The sequence below is a fragment of the Plecotus auritus genome, assembly GCF_963455305.1.
Source record: "Plecotus auritus genome assembly, chromosome: 2".
In the NCBI taxonomy this organism is placed as follows: Eukaryota; Metazoa; Chordata; class Mammalia; order Chiroptera; family Vespertilionidae; genus Plecotus; species Plecotus auritus.
In genome coordinates this window covers 193217715-193232508 of record NC_137771.1, presented here as the reverse complement: position 1 = coordinate 193232508, position 14794 = coordinate 193217715, and the positions used below count along the sequence as shown (strand labels likewise).

At 39.3% G+C, this 14794-nt stretch overlaps 1 protein-coding gene across 1 annotated transcript in view; it reads left to right on the top strand.

The window, feature by feature from the left end:
* Nucleotides 1-9622: 9622 nt before the first annotated feature.
* Nucleotides 9623-14794, top strand: part of NAALADL2 (N-acetylated alpha-linked acidic dipeptidase like 2) — a gene marked incomplete at its 3' end in the record, with an annotated part of 846771 nt that continues 841599 nt past the window's right edge. The window contains exon 1 of the mRNA XM_080654263.1: nt 9623-10379. Within this exon, the coding sequence (XP_080510389.1) occupies nt 10337-10379 (43 nt within the window). The 5' untranslated portion in view covers nt 9623-10336. The remainder of the gene's footprint in view (nt 10380-14794) is intronic.

Genomic DNA, 14794 nt, shown 5'->3' with positions numbered 1-14794 from the left:
GCAAATGAACGAACGAACCTAGAACTTTTTGCTAAGCTTTGATTATATTGTTACCAGTGAAAGTGGGGGATCCTTTTTCCCACTGAGTTCTGAGGGTCAGGTCCTTACAATATCTTGAGAAAAATAATTTTCAAAGGCTCACATGGGAGAAAGTGGTCTTTATTTGTGTGGAATTGCATCCCTTGATGTGTCAAGTCCCATTTCTCTTAATCTTGTTCTGGAGGATGTGCACTTGAGGTTCCAGCAGAGCTAAAAGCAAAGCCAGCTTGTAAAGTTTCCGTTCCATGGTGGAGTTGAGTCCTAAGTAGTATCAGGCCAGTCGTAGTCCCTTAGTTCATTGTGTGGGACCCACATGGCTATGGGCCATATGGGCAAATGCAGAGGAGCCAGGAAAGGACACCCCCTACAACCACAGTCCCAAGAGTCTCACAAACCAAGAGAAGGAACTCTGTTGTTTAGGAGTTTATGTATCTCAGATCTTCCGCTGTTCGCAGTAACCATGCCTACTTTGGCCAATGACTGTTCCCAGGTGTGACTGACAGACAGGTACCTTCCCTATGTTACCCAGACTTCCCTGGGCATGCATCGTTTCTTCCTCTGTCCAGTCCCTTCCCTGAGCCGGGGAGAGACTGGTGGTACCATGGGGAGTGTTCAATCGCAGCTTCGTGGCAAGCTGCACAGATGTCATGCCTGTAAATGCGGCCTTCCCTTGGCTCCTTTCCAGTTTTTAATAACTGGGTTCATTACAATGGTGTCAAAATTATGTTGGATTTGTGAAAGAACAGGCTTTCTTTCAAAGGATCCAATCTCTTTCCTGGCCCTTTGTGGGCTTGTGCTGGTCCCTCCCCCTGCGCCAGCTTGGCTTCTACTGTATATGTGCCCAGCAAAGGACTTGCCCTTTTATTCGTTCTTCCTCCCCCTGTAATCTGGGGAAATGGCCAGTTGTTCCCTTGGAAGATTGGAAAGCCCGTTCTTCCAGGCTCCTGGGGATTAGAGTCCCTTAGGCGAAGGAGGGGCTTTCCTCTGGGGTGTCTGGAAGCTCGAGCTTCCTAGTTAATTTGGCTTAATGAGATGTCTGCTCTTTTTCATTAATATCTAACTAGCTGCCTCTGCCTTCAATAATACTATTAAATATACATTTAAATTTTAACTACTTTTTCTTTTTCAAATTATACTTAGCTATCACAATGAGTCTTTCCACTGTCAGTAGACTCACGTTGATGAGGCTGAGTTTGCTAACAAGAGTTTATCAATTTAAAACGCTTTGGCATTTAAGCCAAGATTTCATGGGATCCTCATAAAAGTGCGTAAGTCGCTGTACACTATGATTACAAGCTTGGATTTAATGTTTTGATACTCAGTCCTGACACAATCTTAAACAGTATTGTTCCCAGCAGCAAATTAGAGTGCTTTAGTAGTAAGATGGGAGGAAACATTTTTCCTTGTTTCCTTCTAGGTTCTTTGCCTCTCCTAATATAAACTGACATAAGACAGATTAACAGGAGGAGATGAACTTAATTACAAGAGCCCCATAAGAATATGAGGCCTGAAGGGCAGCCAGGTAAGTGAGGCTTACATAGTGTCCTGAGCTATAAAAGGATGTAAGAGAATACAAAGGGGAAGAAGGTCATTTATAGGAGGGCTAAGGAGGTGTGTGGGAAACAAAGGTTGCCCTGTAATACAAATACGTTTCTTTGGTTAAAAGTTATCTCTGATAATAGCTCTCTTTGTGGTCTAAGCCCTCTTTTCAATATGAATTTCAGCAGCTGAGGGGCGGGGTGAGGTGAAGAGGTTATTCTGAATCTCCTGGGTTTTTATTGCATTTAGCTCAAAATAATCCTCATGCCCAAGTGGCACAGTTTGGAATAGCCTGTTCTGAACCCTATCAGTAGTATCACTCCTACCGGTCTTCCAATTTGGCTCCTCTGTGTCTGTTATTTTTAGATGAGTCATTGTTTATCTTTATTATGTGAAAGAATAACCCACAAAGCATCAGTAATTGTTAAGCAACTCTGGTGTGTGTGTGTATGTGTGTTAACATATAATTAAATAGTTTCTTGGCTTCTTTATTTAATAAAACTGTAGTGGAAAGATCATTAAAATGATAATAGTCTTCCTGCCATTAATTATGACTTATCTTTTTTTCCTTGTTAATGGATACTTGTTACTACTGAAAGTTACTTTCTCCATCAATATTGACTTTCATAAGATTCTGTATGCAATTTTATGAGGGTGGGGAAAGAGAGGGAATTAAAAGTTTAGTTAGTGGTATTGGAAGGATACTTTTGCCTATCAGTCAGTCAATCCTAATACAAAGCACTGAGTAGGCCTTAAATTTTTTATCCAAGTTTTGCTATTATATTCACATGTATAGAAGAATAAATATGATTATGTGCATATTGGATTCAACTATTTAGAATTATAATATCTAGTGTGTTTGGGGATGTCAGAGAAGCTTGAGTAATTGAACTAGATGTTATTGGAGGATTAATAGTCAGTGGGATGGAAAATTTGTGGTGGTAAAGTAGTGACATTATTGAGTACGTTGTGGAACAATGAACACAGGTGAGTATAGAAATAATATGACTATGTTTTAGAAAGATCATTCTGGAGGATATAGAGAGGATGGATTAGAGGAAAGGAATAATTCATTTACGGAGTTACTGCCTTGGCAACAGATGATAATTGCCTCACCCACAGGAAATGGAAAGTTAAGGAGGTAGATTTCAATGACATTGATAGGACCTAGTGACTATTTGGGGACTGTGGGAAGGCATATACAAGAATAAGTTTCTGTTTAGGGCAACTGGGCGGATAATAATACTCAGATCCAGAAGAGAGGAGGTGAACTATTTTGGACCAGCATTTCCAAGCATGAGAAAAATCTTCTTTAATTTACCCCTAACCATTCTTCTTATACAGTGCATTTCCCCCTCTGTCCTAGCTAACCTAGCTATCTTGTTTAGCAGCTACGGGGATCAGAAAATCCCAGCCTAGGAATTCTGTCTATAGCCAACCAACAATGAATGATAATTAAAGGTTGTCTTTCACCAGGTGAGTTTCTCAGGTGATAAGAGGTGCCTTCAGGAATAATTATCTTCCTTGTAAGAAGACACTACCCCCCCATTTTATTTATTTATTTAAACCACCTTTATTGTTAAAAGTATTTCAGATGTCCTCCATTTTCCCCCATTGACCCCCTCCACAAAGCTCCCACACCTTCCCTAGGACTTCACCACGATATTTTCTGTCCATGGGTTATGCATATATACATCTAAGTTCTTTGATTAATTTCTTCCCATACTCCAACCCCTGCCTTGACTCTTTTTTAAAAAAAATATATTTTATTGATTTTTTACAGAGAGGAAGAGAGAGGGATAGAGAGTCAGAAACATTGATGAGAGAGAAACATCAATCAGCTGCCTCCTGCACACTCCCCACTGGGGATGTGCCCGCAACCAAGGTACATGCCCTTGACCAGAATCGAACCTGGGACCCTTCAGTCCGCAGACCGACGCTCTGTCCACTGAGCCAAACCAGTCAGGGCTGCCTTGACTCTTAAATTCCTCAGTCTGTTCCATGCTTCCTTGTCTCTGAATCTATTTTTTTGTCAGCTTATTTTGTTGATTAGATTCCACATATTAGTGAGATCATGTGATACTTGTCTTTCTCTGACTGGCTTATTTCACTTAGCATAATACTCTCCAGGTCCCTCCATGCTGTCTCAAAGGGCAAGAGATCTTTCTCTTTTACAGCTGCATAGTATTCTATGGTATAAATGTACCAAGCTTTTTTTTAATTTTTTTATTTTTTTATTGATAAATCTTTATTGTTCAGATTATTACAATTGTTCCTCTTTTCCCCCCTATAGCTCCCCTCCACCGGTTCCTACCCCACCCTCTGCCCTTACCCCCCCCCCCCCCACACTGTCCTCATCCATAGGTGTGTATGATTTTTGTCCAGGTTCTTCCCGCACCCCCCACATTCCTTTCTCCCCGAGAATTGTCAGTCCACTCCCTTTCTATGCCCCTGATTCTATTATATTCACCAGTTTATTCTGTTCATCAGATTTTTTATTCACTTGATTTTTAGATTCACTTGTTGATAGATATGTATTTGTTGTTCATAATTTTTAACTTTACCTTTTTCTTCTTCTTCCTCTTCTTAAAGAATAACTTTTAGCATTTCATATAATACTGGTTTGGTGGTGATGAACTCCTTTAGCTTTTTCTTATCTGTGAAGCTCTTTATCTGACCTTCAATTCTGAATGATAGCTTTGCTGGGTAGAGTAATCTTAGTTGTAGGTTCTTGCTCTTCATCACTTTGAATATTTCTTGCCAATCCCGTCTGGCCTGCATAGTTTCTGGTGAGAAATCAGCTGACAATCATAGGGGTGCTCCCTTGTAGGTAACTAACTGTTTTTCTCTTGCTGCTTTTAATATTCTCTCTTTGTCTTTTGCTCTTGGCATTTTAATTATGATGTGTGTTGGTGTGGTCCTCTTTGGATTCCTTTTGTTTGGGGTTCTCTGAGCTTCCTGGATTTGTAGTCTATTTCTTTCACCAGGTGGGGGAAGTTTTCTGTCATTATTTCTTCAAATAGGTTTTCAGTATCTTGCTCTCTCTCTTCTTCTGGCACCCCCATAATTCGGATGTTGGTACACTTGAGGTTGTCCCAGAGGCTCCTTACACTATCTTCATATTTTTGGATTCTTTTTTCTTTTCGCTTTTCCGGTTGGGTGTTTTTTGCTTCTTTGTATTTCAATCTTTGACTTGATTCTTGTGATCCTCTTGTCTGCTGTTGGATCTCTGTATATTATTTTTTATTTCAGTCAGTGTATGCTTAATTTCTAGTTGGTCCTTTTTCATATCCTCAAGGGTCTCACTAAATTTATTGGCCTTTTCTAGAAAATTCTTAAAAAACCTTATAACCGTGGTTTTGAACTCTATATCCAGTTGTTTACTTCCCTCCATTTCTTTCATTTGTGACCTGTTTCTTTGTCTCCGCATTTTGGCTTCTTTCCTGAGTTGATAGACCAGTCTACCATTTGATCAGTTGACCATTTGACTGGTTGCTATGACATGCCCTGACCACCAGGGGCAGATGCTCAACACAGGAGCTGCCCCCTGGTGGTCAGTGCACTCCCACAGCAGGAGGACTGCTCAGTTGATGGTCGCCAGACACCTGGCTCACTCCTGGTGAGCACAGCTGTGGTGGCACGAGCCTCTCCTGCCTCTGTGGCAATGCTACCCAGCAGAGGTATCAGGTGCAGCATGGCCGGAATGAGTGGGAGCAGTGTGGTGCCCAGTCCAGGCTCGGGCTACTCCCTGGCAGCCTGCAGCTTCATGCACTACTACATCCCCCAAGTACTGGATTGCCAGAGGGCACAGGCCAGGCTGAGGGACCCCACTGGTGCATGAATCTGTGGACTAAGCCTCTAGTGTTCTATAATATACTAGAGGCCTGGTGCATGACATTTGTGCACGGGTGTGTGTGTGTGTGTGTGTGTGTCCCTCAGCCCAACCTGCACCCTCTCCAACCTGGGACTGCTGGCTCCCAACCACTCGCCTGCTTGCCTGCCTAATTGCCCCTAACCACTTCTGCCTGACAGCCTGATTACCCCCTAACCACACCCCTGCCAGCCTGATTGATGCCTAACTGCTCCGCTGCCGGCCCGATTGCCCCTAACTGCCCTCCCCTGCCGGCCTGGTCAACCCCAACTGCCCTCCCCTGCAGGCCTTGTCCCTCCCAACTGCCCTCCCCTGCAGGCCTGGTCACCCATAACAGCCATGTTCTGCAGGCCTGGTCTCCCCTAACTGCTCTCTCCTGCCGACCTGGTCACCCCTAACAGCCCTCCCCTGCCGGCCTGGTCACCCTTAACAGCCCTCCCCCTGCCAGCCTGGTCACCCCTAACAACCCTCCCCTGTCATCCTGGTCACCCCTAACTGCCCTCCCCTGCTGGCCTGATCACCGACAACTGCCCTCCTCTGCTGGCCATCTTGTGGTGGCCATCTTGTGTCCACCTGGGGGCAGGCATCTTTGACCACATGGGGGTGGCCATCTTGTGTGTTGGAGTGACAGTTAATTTGCATATTACCACTTATTATCCTAATAATGCCAACATTCAGAATTTTAATTTATTATTTTTTTTCAAATTTTCACTTACAGATTCACTTGAAAATCAAAAATAAACATTCAATAACTACCCACAGTTTAAATTGCAGTACTGGTTTCTTCCTCTTGTGCAGGTAGAACCCTCAAACTGAATAATAAAGGATGCATTTGGAACATCTTCCTTTGCCCACACTCTTCCTGGAGTTTGCTTTAGAAATAGAAGGTTGGAAACACAGTAGGTGATGTGGTTAAATACTTTATATTTTGTCACCTAAGTTGTTTTTTAAAATGTGCTCAGACACTGCCGATGTGGCTCTGTGGTTGAGCATCGACCTATGAATCAGGAGTTTACGGTTTGATTCCCAGTCAGGGCACATGCCTGGGTTGCAGGCTCAATCCCCAGTATGGAGTGTGCAGGAGGCAGCTGATCAATGATTCTTTCTCATTGTTGATGTTTCTATCTCTCTCTATGTGTCCATTCTTCTCTGAAATCAATAAAAATATATTTTTAAAAATGTAATGTTATAGCAGCCTCAAAATGCATTCAAAGACATATTCAGTCTCATAGACTTCCCTTCCATGATTCAGAAAACGTTGATAATTTTAATAATTATGTTAGCTTCCTTTTCACCATTCAGTGAAGCTACTCTGCCTAATGCCACCCAGGCCATTTGTGTGTGTGTGTGTGTGTGTGTGTGTGTGTGTGTGTGTGTGTGTTGCTAAAAACAAAATCAACCAAGTTAATCTAATGATCTAATTGGCAATATTAATGAATGGGGCAGGATCCCATCCAGCAACTAGAAGGGCTCTCTGAGGGGTTGTACAAAATGAAAGGTTTTTGTAGGAAGAAGGGTGGAGCAAGGGAACTATTAACAAAAGAAGATAAATTATTATTTTTAGCTCAGGACATCTTGTTTTAGGGGTGGTTCCAGAGGAAAGGCAAGGGTTTTGTCATACAGATTGCTTCTTTCTATTGGGGATAGAGAGGGCCCATGGGACAGATTACCTCATTGGTATTGACCAGAAATTTCCAGACTGATGGATTAAGATTACGTTTCTGGGAAGGATTGAAAGATCAGTTAAGGCTAAGTATTAAAAATTTACTTTTGGTATAATGGGCTAGAGCCCAAGTGACTCCATTTTGGCCAGTGGTTTTCTCTATCAGTGTATTTTTTTTTTTTTTTTTTTTTTTACGGAGCCCCTCTATCAGTGTATTTAAAGTAATGCATTTACTATTTTTTTTCTTTCATTTACTTGTATCTTTGAATCTTTTTTGAAAAATTTCATAATTATCCTCATTCCTTTATCCTTGTAGCTCTTCATAATTTGCTCTTGCAGATGTACTTCTAAATTCTATCATTTTTCTTTCCTGGAATAGATTCTTTAATTCACCCTTTCTGATGATGGTAATTTTATTCATCTTCACAAAATCTGTTGAAGGCATAGTATGTAGTAGTAACTGTGCTAGGTGCTAGAGATATAGTGATCGACAGAGAAATGGTCTCTGACATATAGATTGCAAGGGCAGAAGTAATTAAGTAGTGCATACAATACAGCGTGATGGTGAGAGGATAAGTTCTGTGTTGTTAAGGGACATCTAAAAAGTACAAAGAAGAGACTGTGGGAGGAGCAAACTTTCCCCTACCCTTAAGGTTCTTCTGGCTGGTCTAATAGTCAAAGAGACATGAGACAGATTAGCAAGAGAAAATAAACAAATTTAATACACACATATGTGTGGCAAACCCACATACATGAGACAGTCAAAGACCCCACATGCAGGAGAGATTTAGAGATAGAAAGGGGTATCAGGTATATAAGATATTCTGAGCCAGGAATGAGGTAATGTACCTTAGGGGCTCAAAGGGTCATTGCAGGATGGTAAGAGGAACAGACGTTTAGTAAATAAAAGTTTGCCCTGCCATGTAGGTAGGTCAAAAAGGTTATCAGTGATAATCTCTGATGGCCAAGGCCTCTAATTCAAATTCTTCTAGGCAGTTAATGGTGGGGGACATAAATTTCCCTTGATCCTGCAGCTCAAGTTGCCTTTAGCTCAAAACAATCTACATACCACAGAAGCACATCTTGGGGTGACTCATTCTGGGCCCCACAAAACCTCAACCAAGAGTAGGATCAAGAAGATTCCTTGCATATAAATTAGGCAAAGGGCAAGTGATGAAGGAACACATTTTTGAGGCATTAAAGGCCAGAGAGAGACAGATGGGGTGTGGGGGCAACGACAAAGGGAACTGGCGGAGAAAGCTGTGGGGAGGAAGAGAGAGAGAGAGAAGGTACTTTATTAGTATTGAAACTGTTTCAGTATAGCTGAATGTATGTTCATCAACACAAATATTTGAGGTTTCTGATGTTTATATTTTTACATTTTTCTTTGGCTCAGATATAGAACTCTATTCTACTTTCATAATGACTTCCTACATGCCATAATTCAGTTGTTAGATAATGAGAGCTTTATAGGTGTTACTTTATAGGTGCCTAGGGCAGATAAGTAAATACATTAGCAAGTTTGTCATAATGAGTGAGATTTGATATGTGTGTTTCTTCTCTTATGGGGAAGTCAAAATGTGTTGATTATAATGTTTTATTGGCAAACATTCAATTTAAGGCTACCTTTGGTGACCTATGTAGCATGGTATATATGTTACATCTTGCAATTGTAATAGGCAAAGGAGTAAGCTATTCTGAAATGAATCACTACCATCATTTTAAATCAGAGATTTGTGGTACTGAAATGATTGAGTGAACCTTAGATAATAAATGGTCCAGCTCCCTCATTGAACAGATGGGGAAACTGAGACACAGAGAGGTAATGAAAGGGAGAACTCTAAATTAACCCTGATGAGAATCTGCTAATAGGTTATGTTTGTCTTCATTTCTTATACTTTTGAGAAAACTTGTCTAGGTGTTTGCCCTTTTTATTGTTGACATAACTTATGTAATCAATCTTCCATTTAATAAGCTAGCAAATGTGGTATGCAGATTTTTTTTCCAATTGAAAATAAAAGAGGACATATTTGAGCCTTGGATTTTTTTATTGTTTATATTAACTAGTCTGATGAAAGCTAAAAGTTAAGGAATTCTAGAGGGAGAAAGTAGAGATGTGTTTTTGTTTTGTTTTGTTTGTTTTCATTTTAGATGTCTAATTGGAGATAAAGCTTAAATATATTGCCTAATTTTTGTGGTCTACTGTCTCTCTCACTTATCTCCAATTTGCCCCTAATTTTTGCTAGAGAATTTTTTTTCAGGCACAATAGTTTGCGTCATGCTCACTGTGTGCCTATGAAAAAGGCAATTCAAATATTGGTATCCACATATAAATGAGGACTTGTGACACACCGAGTCACTTCGTTAAGTCTCTCCGTTAATAAGTAACACAACTGATGTCAGAACATAGCGACATCAGACACCAATGCTCTATTTCGGCCTTATTTCTACTGGACAGAAGGAGGAGAAGGACAACAGGAGGGAGACAAGAAAGGAGATGATAGAGGAATAGGAAGAAGAGAAGGAGAGACAAGGAGGAAGAGGGGAAAATGTTGCTTGTTTGCTTGTTAGCTGCCATTGACAATGTTTAGCAGTCATACAGTATTCTCTCAATTCTTGTAATAATCCTCTGAAATAGATATTACCGCTATTTTATAGTTGAGGAAGTCCAGCCTCAAAGATGTTGCATTCCTCAACTAGCTGCACAACTAATAGTGGTTGTCTTTCTACCACTGCACAACATTCATTCCCAGGCTCTTCCTTATCTCTCCGTATTTTTAAAAATGGACATTGCAAAATTCACGTTAATTTTATTTGATTTCTATAAGAGCAACAGATCAGAAACTCTAAAAAACGAACAGGAATCTGGCTGTGCACCACGGTGTGTTGGTAGTATCCACACACTTTCAGGGGAAACATGAAAATCCATTTCGGGACTAAAGTGAAAGTAAGGAATTAAAAGTTAATATTAAATCGGAAACAAAGCCACGTTTTGTGAAGCTCACATTAATAGCAGTACATTGGATCAAAGGATGTGATCTCACTTCATAGTAAAACAGGTCCTGCAAGCCCAGGTAACTCAGGAAGCAGAATGGTAATTATTCACAGAAGAAAGCAGGTAGTGTACTGTTACAATACTACAGTAGAAAGTCAGAAGGTCACAGAGCTAGCAGGTAACTGAAACAACTTGGAACTGTTTGGCCTCCTTTAAAAAGAGATAAAAAATGGGAGAGAATGAAGCAAGTTTACCTAACACATCCTTGCAAGGTAAGTGCCAAGAGCCTCGGGAATTTCTGCAGTCAGAAATTTAAGCAGTGTCCATTACAGTGTGTGTGTGTGTGTGTGTGTGTGTGTGTGTGTGTGTGTGTGTGTGTGTACTGGGCTGTGTGTTTTGAGGGTGGGGAGAAAATGTGGGAATTGTTTCAGAAGAAGCTGAAGAAGCTGGCTGTCTCTGTTTTGCTCAGCAACTTGACCGACACAGACAGACACATGTATGGAGCACAGGGAGATGCTTATGCTTACTCCTCCCCAGTGTAGTGCTGGAGAAATGGTGCTACCAACCTCTGGTTCATTATTCATTTTAGACCTTTTCCATCAGAGGTGGAGTATTGATTTTTGTCTCTACCTGTACAGTTTTTATTTGTAATCAAGTTTTTCCATCTCTGGGTTTTATCAGTGAAGTGTCCTTATAATAATGTAACTATTTTTAAAAGGTGAAAACCAGGATCTCAGCAGAGAGCAAATCAGTTGGGAGAGCGGTTTGTTTTACATGCCTTACTTAATCAGATACCTTTGTCCTTTGAAGGCACTGGCTTTGTTGACATTGGCTTGACTAGGCTGCTATGGTTAGGCTTGGTGATAGAAACAAGTACAAGGTTCCTCACACGTTTCACTTTTCTGAGTGAGAAAAATCTTTTCTTAAAAAAAAATAGAAAGTGGGCTGAATGCGCATTTGTTACTATGATTTTTAGTAGTATACTCTCTTATTAATTATTTACCACCTTTACAAGTAACACTTTAATCACAATTTTTTAAAAAATCTACTTATAATGCCATTTTTTTATTTTATTGTGTTCTTGTGAAGTTACCAAAAAAAAAAAAAAAATTCCCAAACCACCCAGTTTTTCATAAAGTGCACATAAGCAAACATATAAAACTACATCTGTAAAATATAACACATGCAAGAATAATAATGAGATGATCATAGACATGCCAGGTTATAAAAGTAGAGAAACCAATTAATAGATTTAAATTATCTTCTTTATTCTCTTTAACGATTTCTCCACTTAACCTGCTTAAGAATCTCAGCTTATTTTTAGTTCTGTATGTTTCCTAAAAATGTTTTGAAACACTGCATAAAATGCTACTGTAAAGCATTTTTAATTTAAAGATTGCAAAAAAAGTCATTTAGTACATTCCACTGAAGAAAAACTATGAGGTAAAAGGCTCCTTTAGCATAATCCTATGAAATATTTTTATGTGTTTTATGGACAAAATATTATGGATATGATTCTTACTTGTATCTTACTAAATTGTGTCTGTAATATATTTCCTTGAAAAAGTATATGCTGTTCATATAATAATGATTTTGTGTGAAATATATACGACTGCTAGGCAGCCATCTGCAGAGCCTGTCCTAGAACTGTGTGGGTGTATCACCCATGTCTGCATTCAAGGGACCAAAATAAACTAAGGAATAACTGGGCCTCTCCTCTTTCCCCTTATCATCCCTTTTTGTGTCAGAATCATGGGTAATATTTATTTCTTATTTTAGAGTCTTAAAATATGTATAGCTTTTCTGTGTGTGTTTTTCTGACACTTCTATGTATGTTACATTTCTGGTACCATGTCCCACTGTAAATTTTTAGAATTAATTATATATATATATATATATATATATATATGTATATATATATATATATGAAAAATGCACAAAGTATATAACAAAAGATACAGTAAATAATTTGAATGTCATGGCCTCAGTTAGAAAATGATGTGCTTAGATCCATAAATATTGTGTAGTTGCAGAATGCGTGTGAGATCAGTTCTTTCCCAGGGCATTTTCCTGTGTGCTTTCTATGAAAACTTTTCAATAGGGAATGTGTTCTCTTCTGATCTTATCTGAGTCAATGTATCCTTGGTAAATCTACAGAGAGCTCAGATATATCTTTTTGGAATATTGAAATGCTTCCATTCCAGTTGTATTTATCTTAAGATTATTTATAGTGAACCTATTAGTCAGGTGAGAGTTAATTAGAAACAAAGGTACTTGGATTGTTGATTTTAAATTATTTCTAGATGCATTTTAAATTATAAATTAAAACTATGGGGATTATTTGCAGCTTTATTCGTACATGTGAAGGTAAGAGGTTTAGATAAGTATGTTTAATATTTTATAAAAGAAATCAAGATTTATCCTGGAATCTTCATTTATGTAATGCTCTAACATTCTGTTTTCTGGGCAACACCCTGTCCTATAACTGAGCTCGAGTTTAAAAAGTATCACAGTGAATAAAAAGGCATTTTGAAATGTTGTTTAATGCTGCCTTGACTTGATAGCATTTACCAAAATATTCTGAAGTTCTCTGAAATAATACTAGCTATTATCATCTCTACTTATGAATAAGTGTTCTCTAGTAGAAATGGCTATATTCAAATACTGTTTTGTACAGTAAATAAGTGGATGGTATAAGTGTTTGGCTATGAAGACAATAAATGACAATGGATTATTATTCGACGTCCATCATGTACTTTGAATAATGGTTTTCCAAGGCCATGCATTGCATCTAGATCTCTAGATTCATTGCACCATCTCTAGTCAGAAATTGTGGGGCTGGCCTTAGACATTGTCAATGATTATTCATTTTAGGACTATTTTCCTATAGGTCTCTGTCCTATTTTTATACCATGAAGCTGGTTGAGTGAGCCCTGGTTAGTAGAGCCCATAAACTATCAACATTTAATATTTCCAATGGTATTGGGAACCTATTTTTTTTCTAAAAGAAAATGAAGGTTATCTTCAGCTTACTGTAAACACATCTCAGTTATCTTTTCAAACATGAAAAGCAAGCTCACTCTTTCAGTCCCAATGAAATGTAACCCTGCAAACAATTATGTAAAGATTCCATACATGAAGGTTTACAATATTCTCAAGATTCACAAAATAGACTTACATAGAGTAGGATAGAATGACAGAATTTTCTTTTTATTTTTTTGAAAATATAAATAAAACATATACATAATATGACCAAAAAAAAATAGGGATAAATGCTTTTTGAGCATTGTCATTTGCTGAGAAAAGGAAGTATCATTTTCTTGTATAATATCTGCAAACTCACATGTACCATCAAGTGGCACTTGGTCCATCCCTGACGGTAGTGAAAGGCCATGGCTAGTTTGAGAGAGGGTGGCAATTTCCTTCTTGGCAAGCAACTCCCGAGGCTAAGGTTTCTCCAGAGGCTACCCCCTTGACAAGAAAGGGCCACTTACCTTTTTTCTACTTCTCTCAGAATTTGTATTAACTGGTAGGGCAGACTCTAGTCAGAATCATAAAAAATGGTTAGAATCTATCATTATCCAGCTGTGTTCCTCATCCCCTGAGTCCCTCCTACCTCAGCAACTCAGTCCCCAGGATCTTTTTGCATTTTATTTCTTCCCTCTTCCTTGGTCAAAGCATGCCCAAGGTCACTTGACTCTTTATAAAGGGTATAATATGCAAATTAATCCTTGGAAATATTTGAATAAAAGGTATCTCTGAATTCAATACTGGAACAACCTTGTGAGAGATTTCTTTGGGTAGTGTCTGCCCTGGAAGACTCAATAGAGTCTTGTCATTTAGGCTGCCTACTATCAACTGCTTGGATGTGTTTGAGCATCTTCTAATTATAGCCCTCCTTCCTACCTCAGTTCTCCTTAGTTCTCTAGATCTAGGAAACCACTCAAGTCTACAAAAACCAGAACTCAGAGGAAAATATTACAGAAGAGTTGGCTACATCTCATGGAATTCAAGGCCAGCTTTAGACAGCAATCAGCAGAGAAGAGAGAATTCAGCTAACACACAGAAGGAGAATTTGGTTGTCAGAGTTAAGGTGGGGGAAATCTGTAGATTGTTAAAATTTGCAAGTTAAGAGGGAGCTGAGAGGGCCTCTGGTCCAATATTTCCGCTCTGTTTTTACGGTACCAAAACAGAGACCCTATGAAGAAAATTGTTCTTGATTTCTCAGAAGCAGTTGCCAGGTCTCCACCCTAGTTGTCCAGAGCCTATAATTTTATAGAGGAATTTGGCACATTATTTTCAGGACTCATTTACTTTCCTTTTTCAAAAGGGGAATCAGGCTTATAAATGCTTTCCACATTGCCATCTTTTAGTCTCTATAGTTATGGCCTGGGACGAATTGTCTAGTATTTATTTACTCGGACTATTGAAACCTGGTCCATGCAGGTTTGGGTTTTTCTCTTGACTCCATGAAAGTTTCATTGATCCTTAAGAGATTTACTTAACTTTTACCACAACCAGGAGAAGTCGGCTTGAAAGTCGATAGGCACATGCATTGAGTGTTGCTCATGAAACAGCCATTTGTTAGAAGCGATACTCATTTTATTTGGCTAGTAAGAGAAACAAAGGCTGGGCAGAAGGTGCCTTAGTGTCTGTGCTTCTAAGTTGCAGCCGGAGGGCAGCAGTA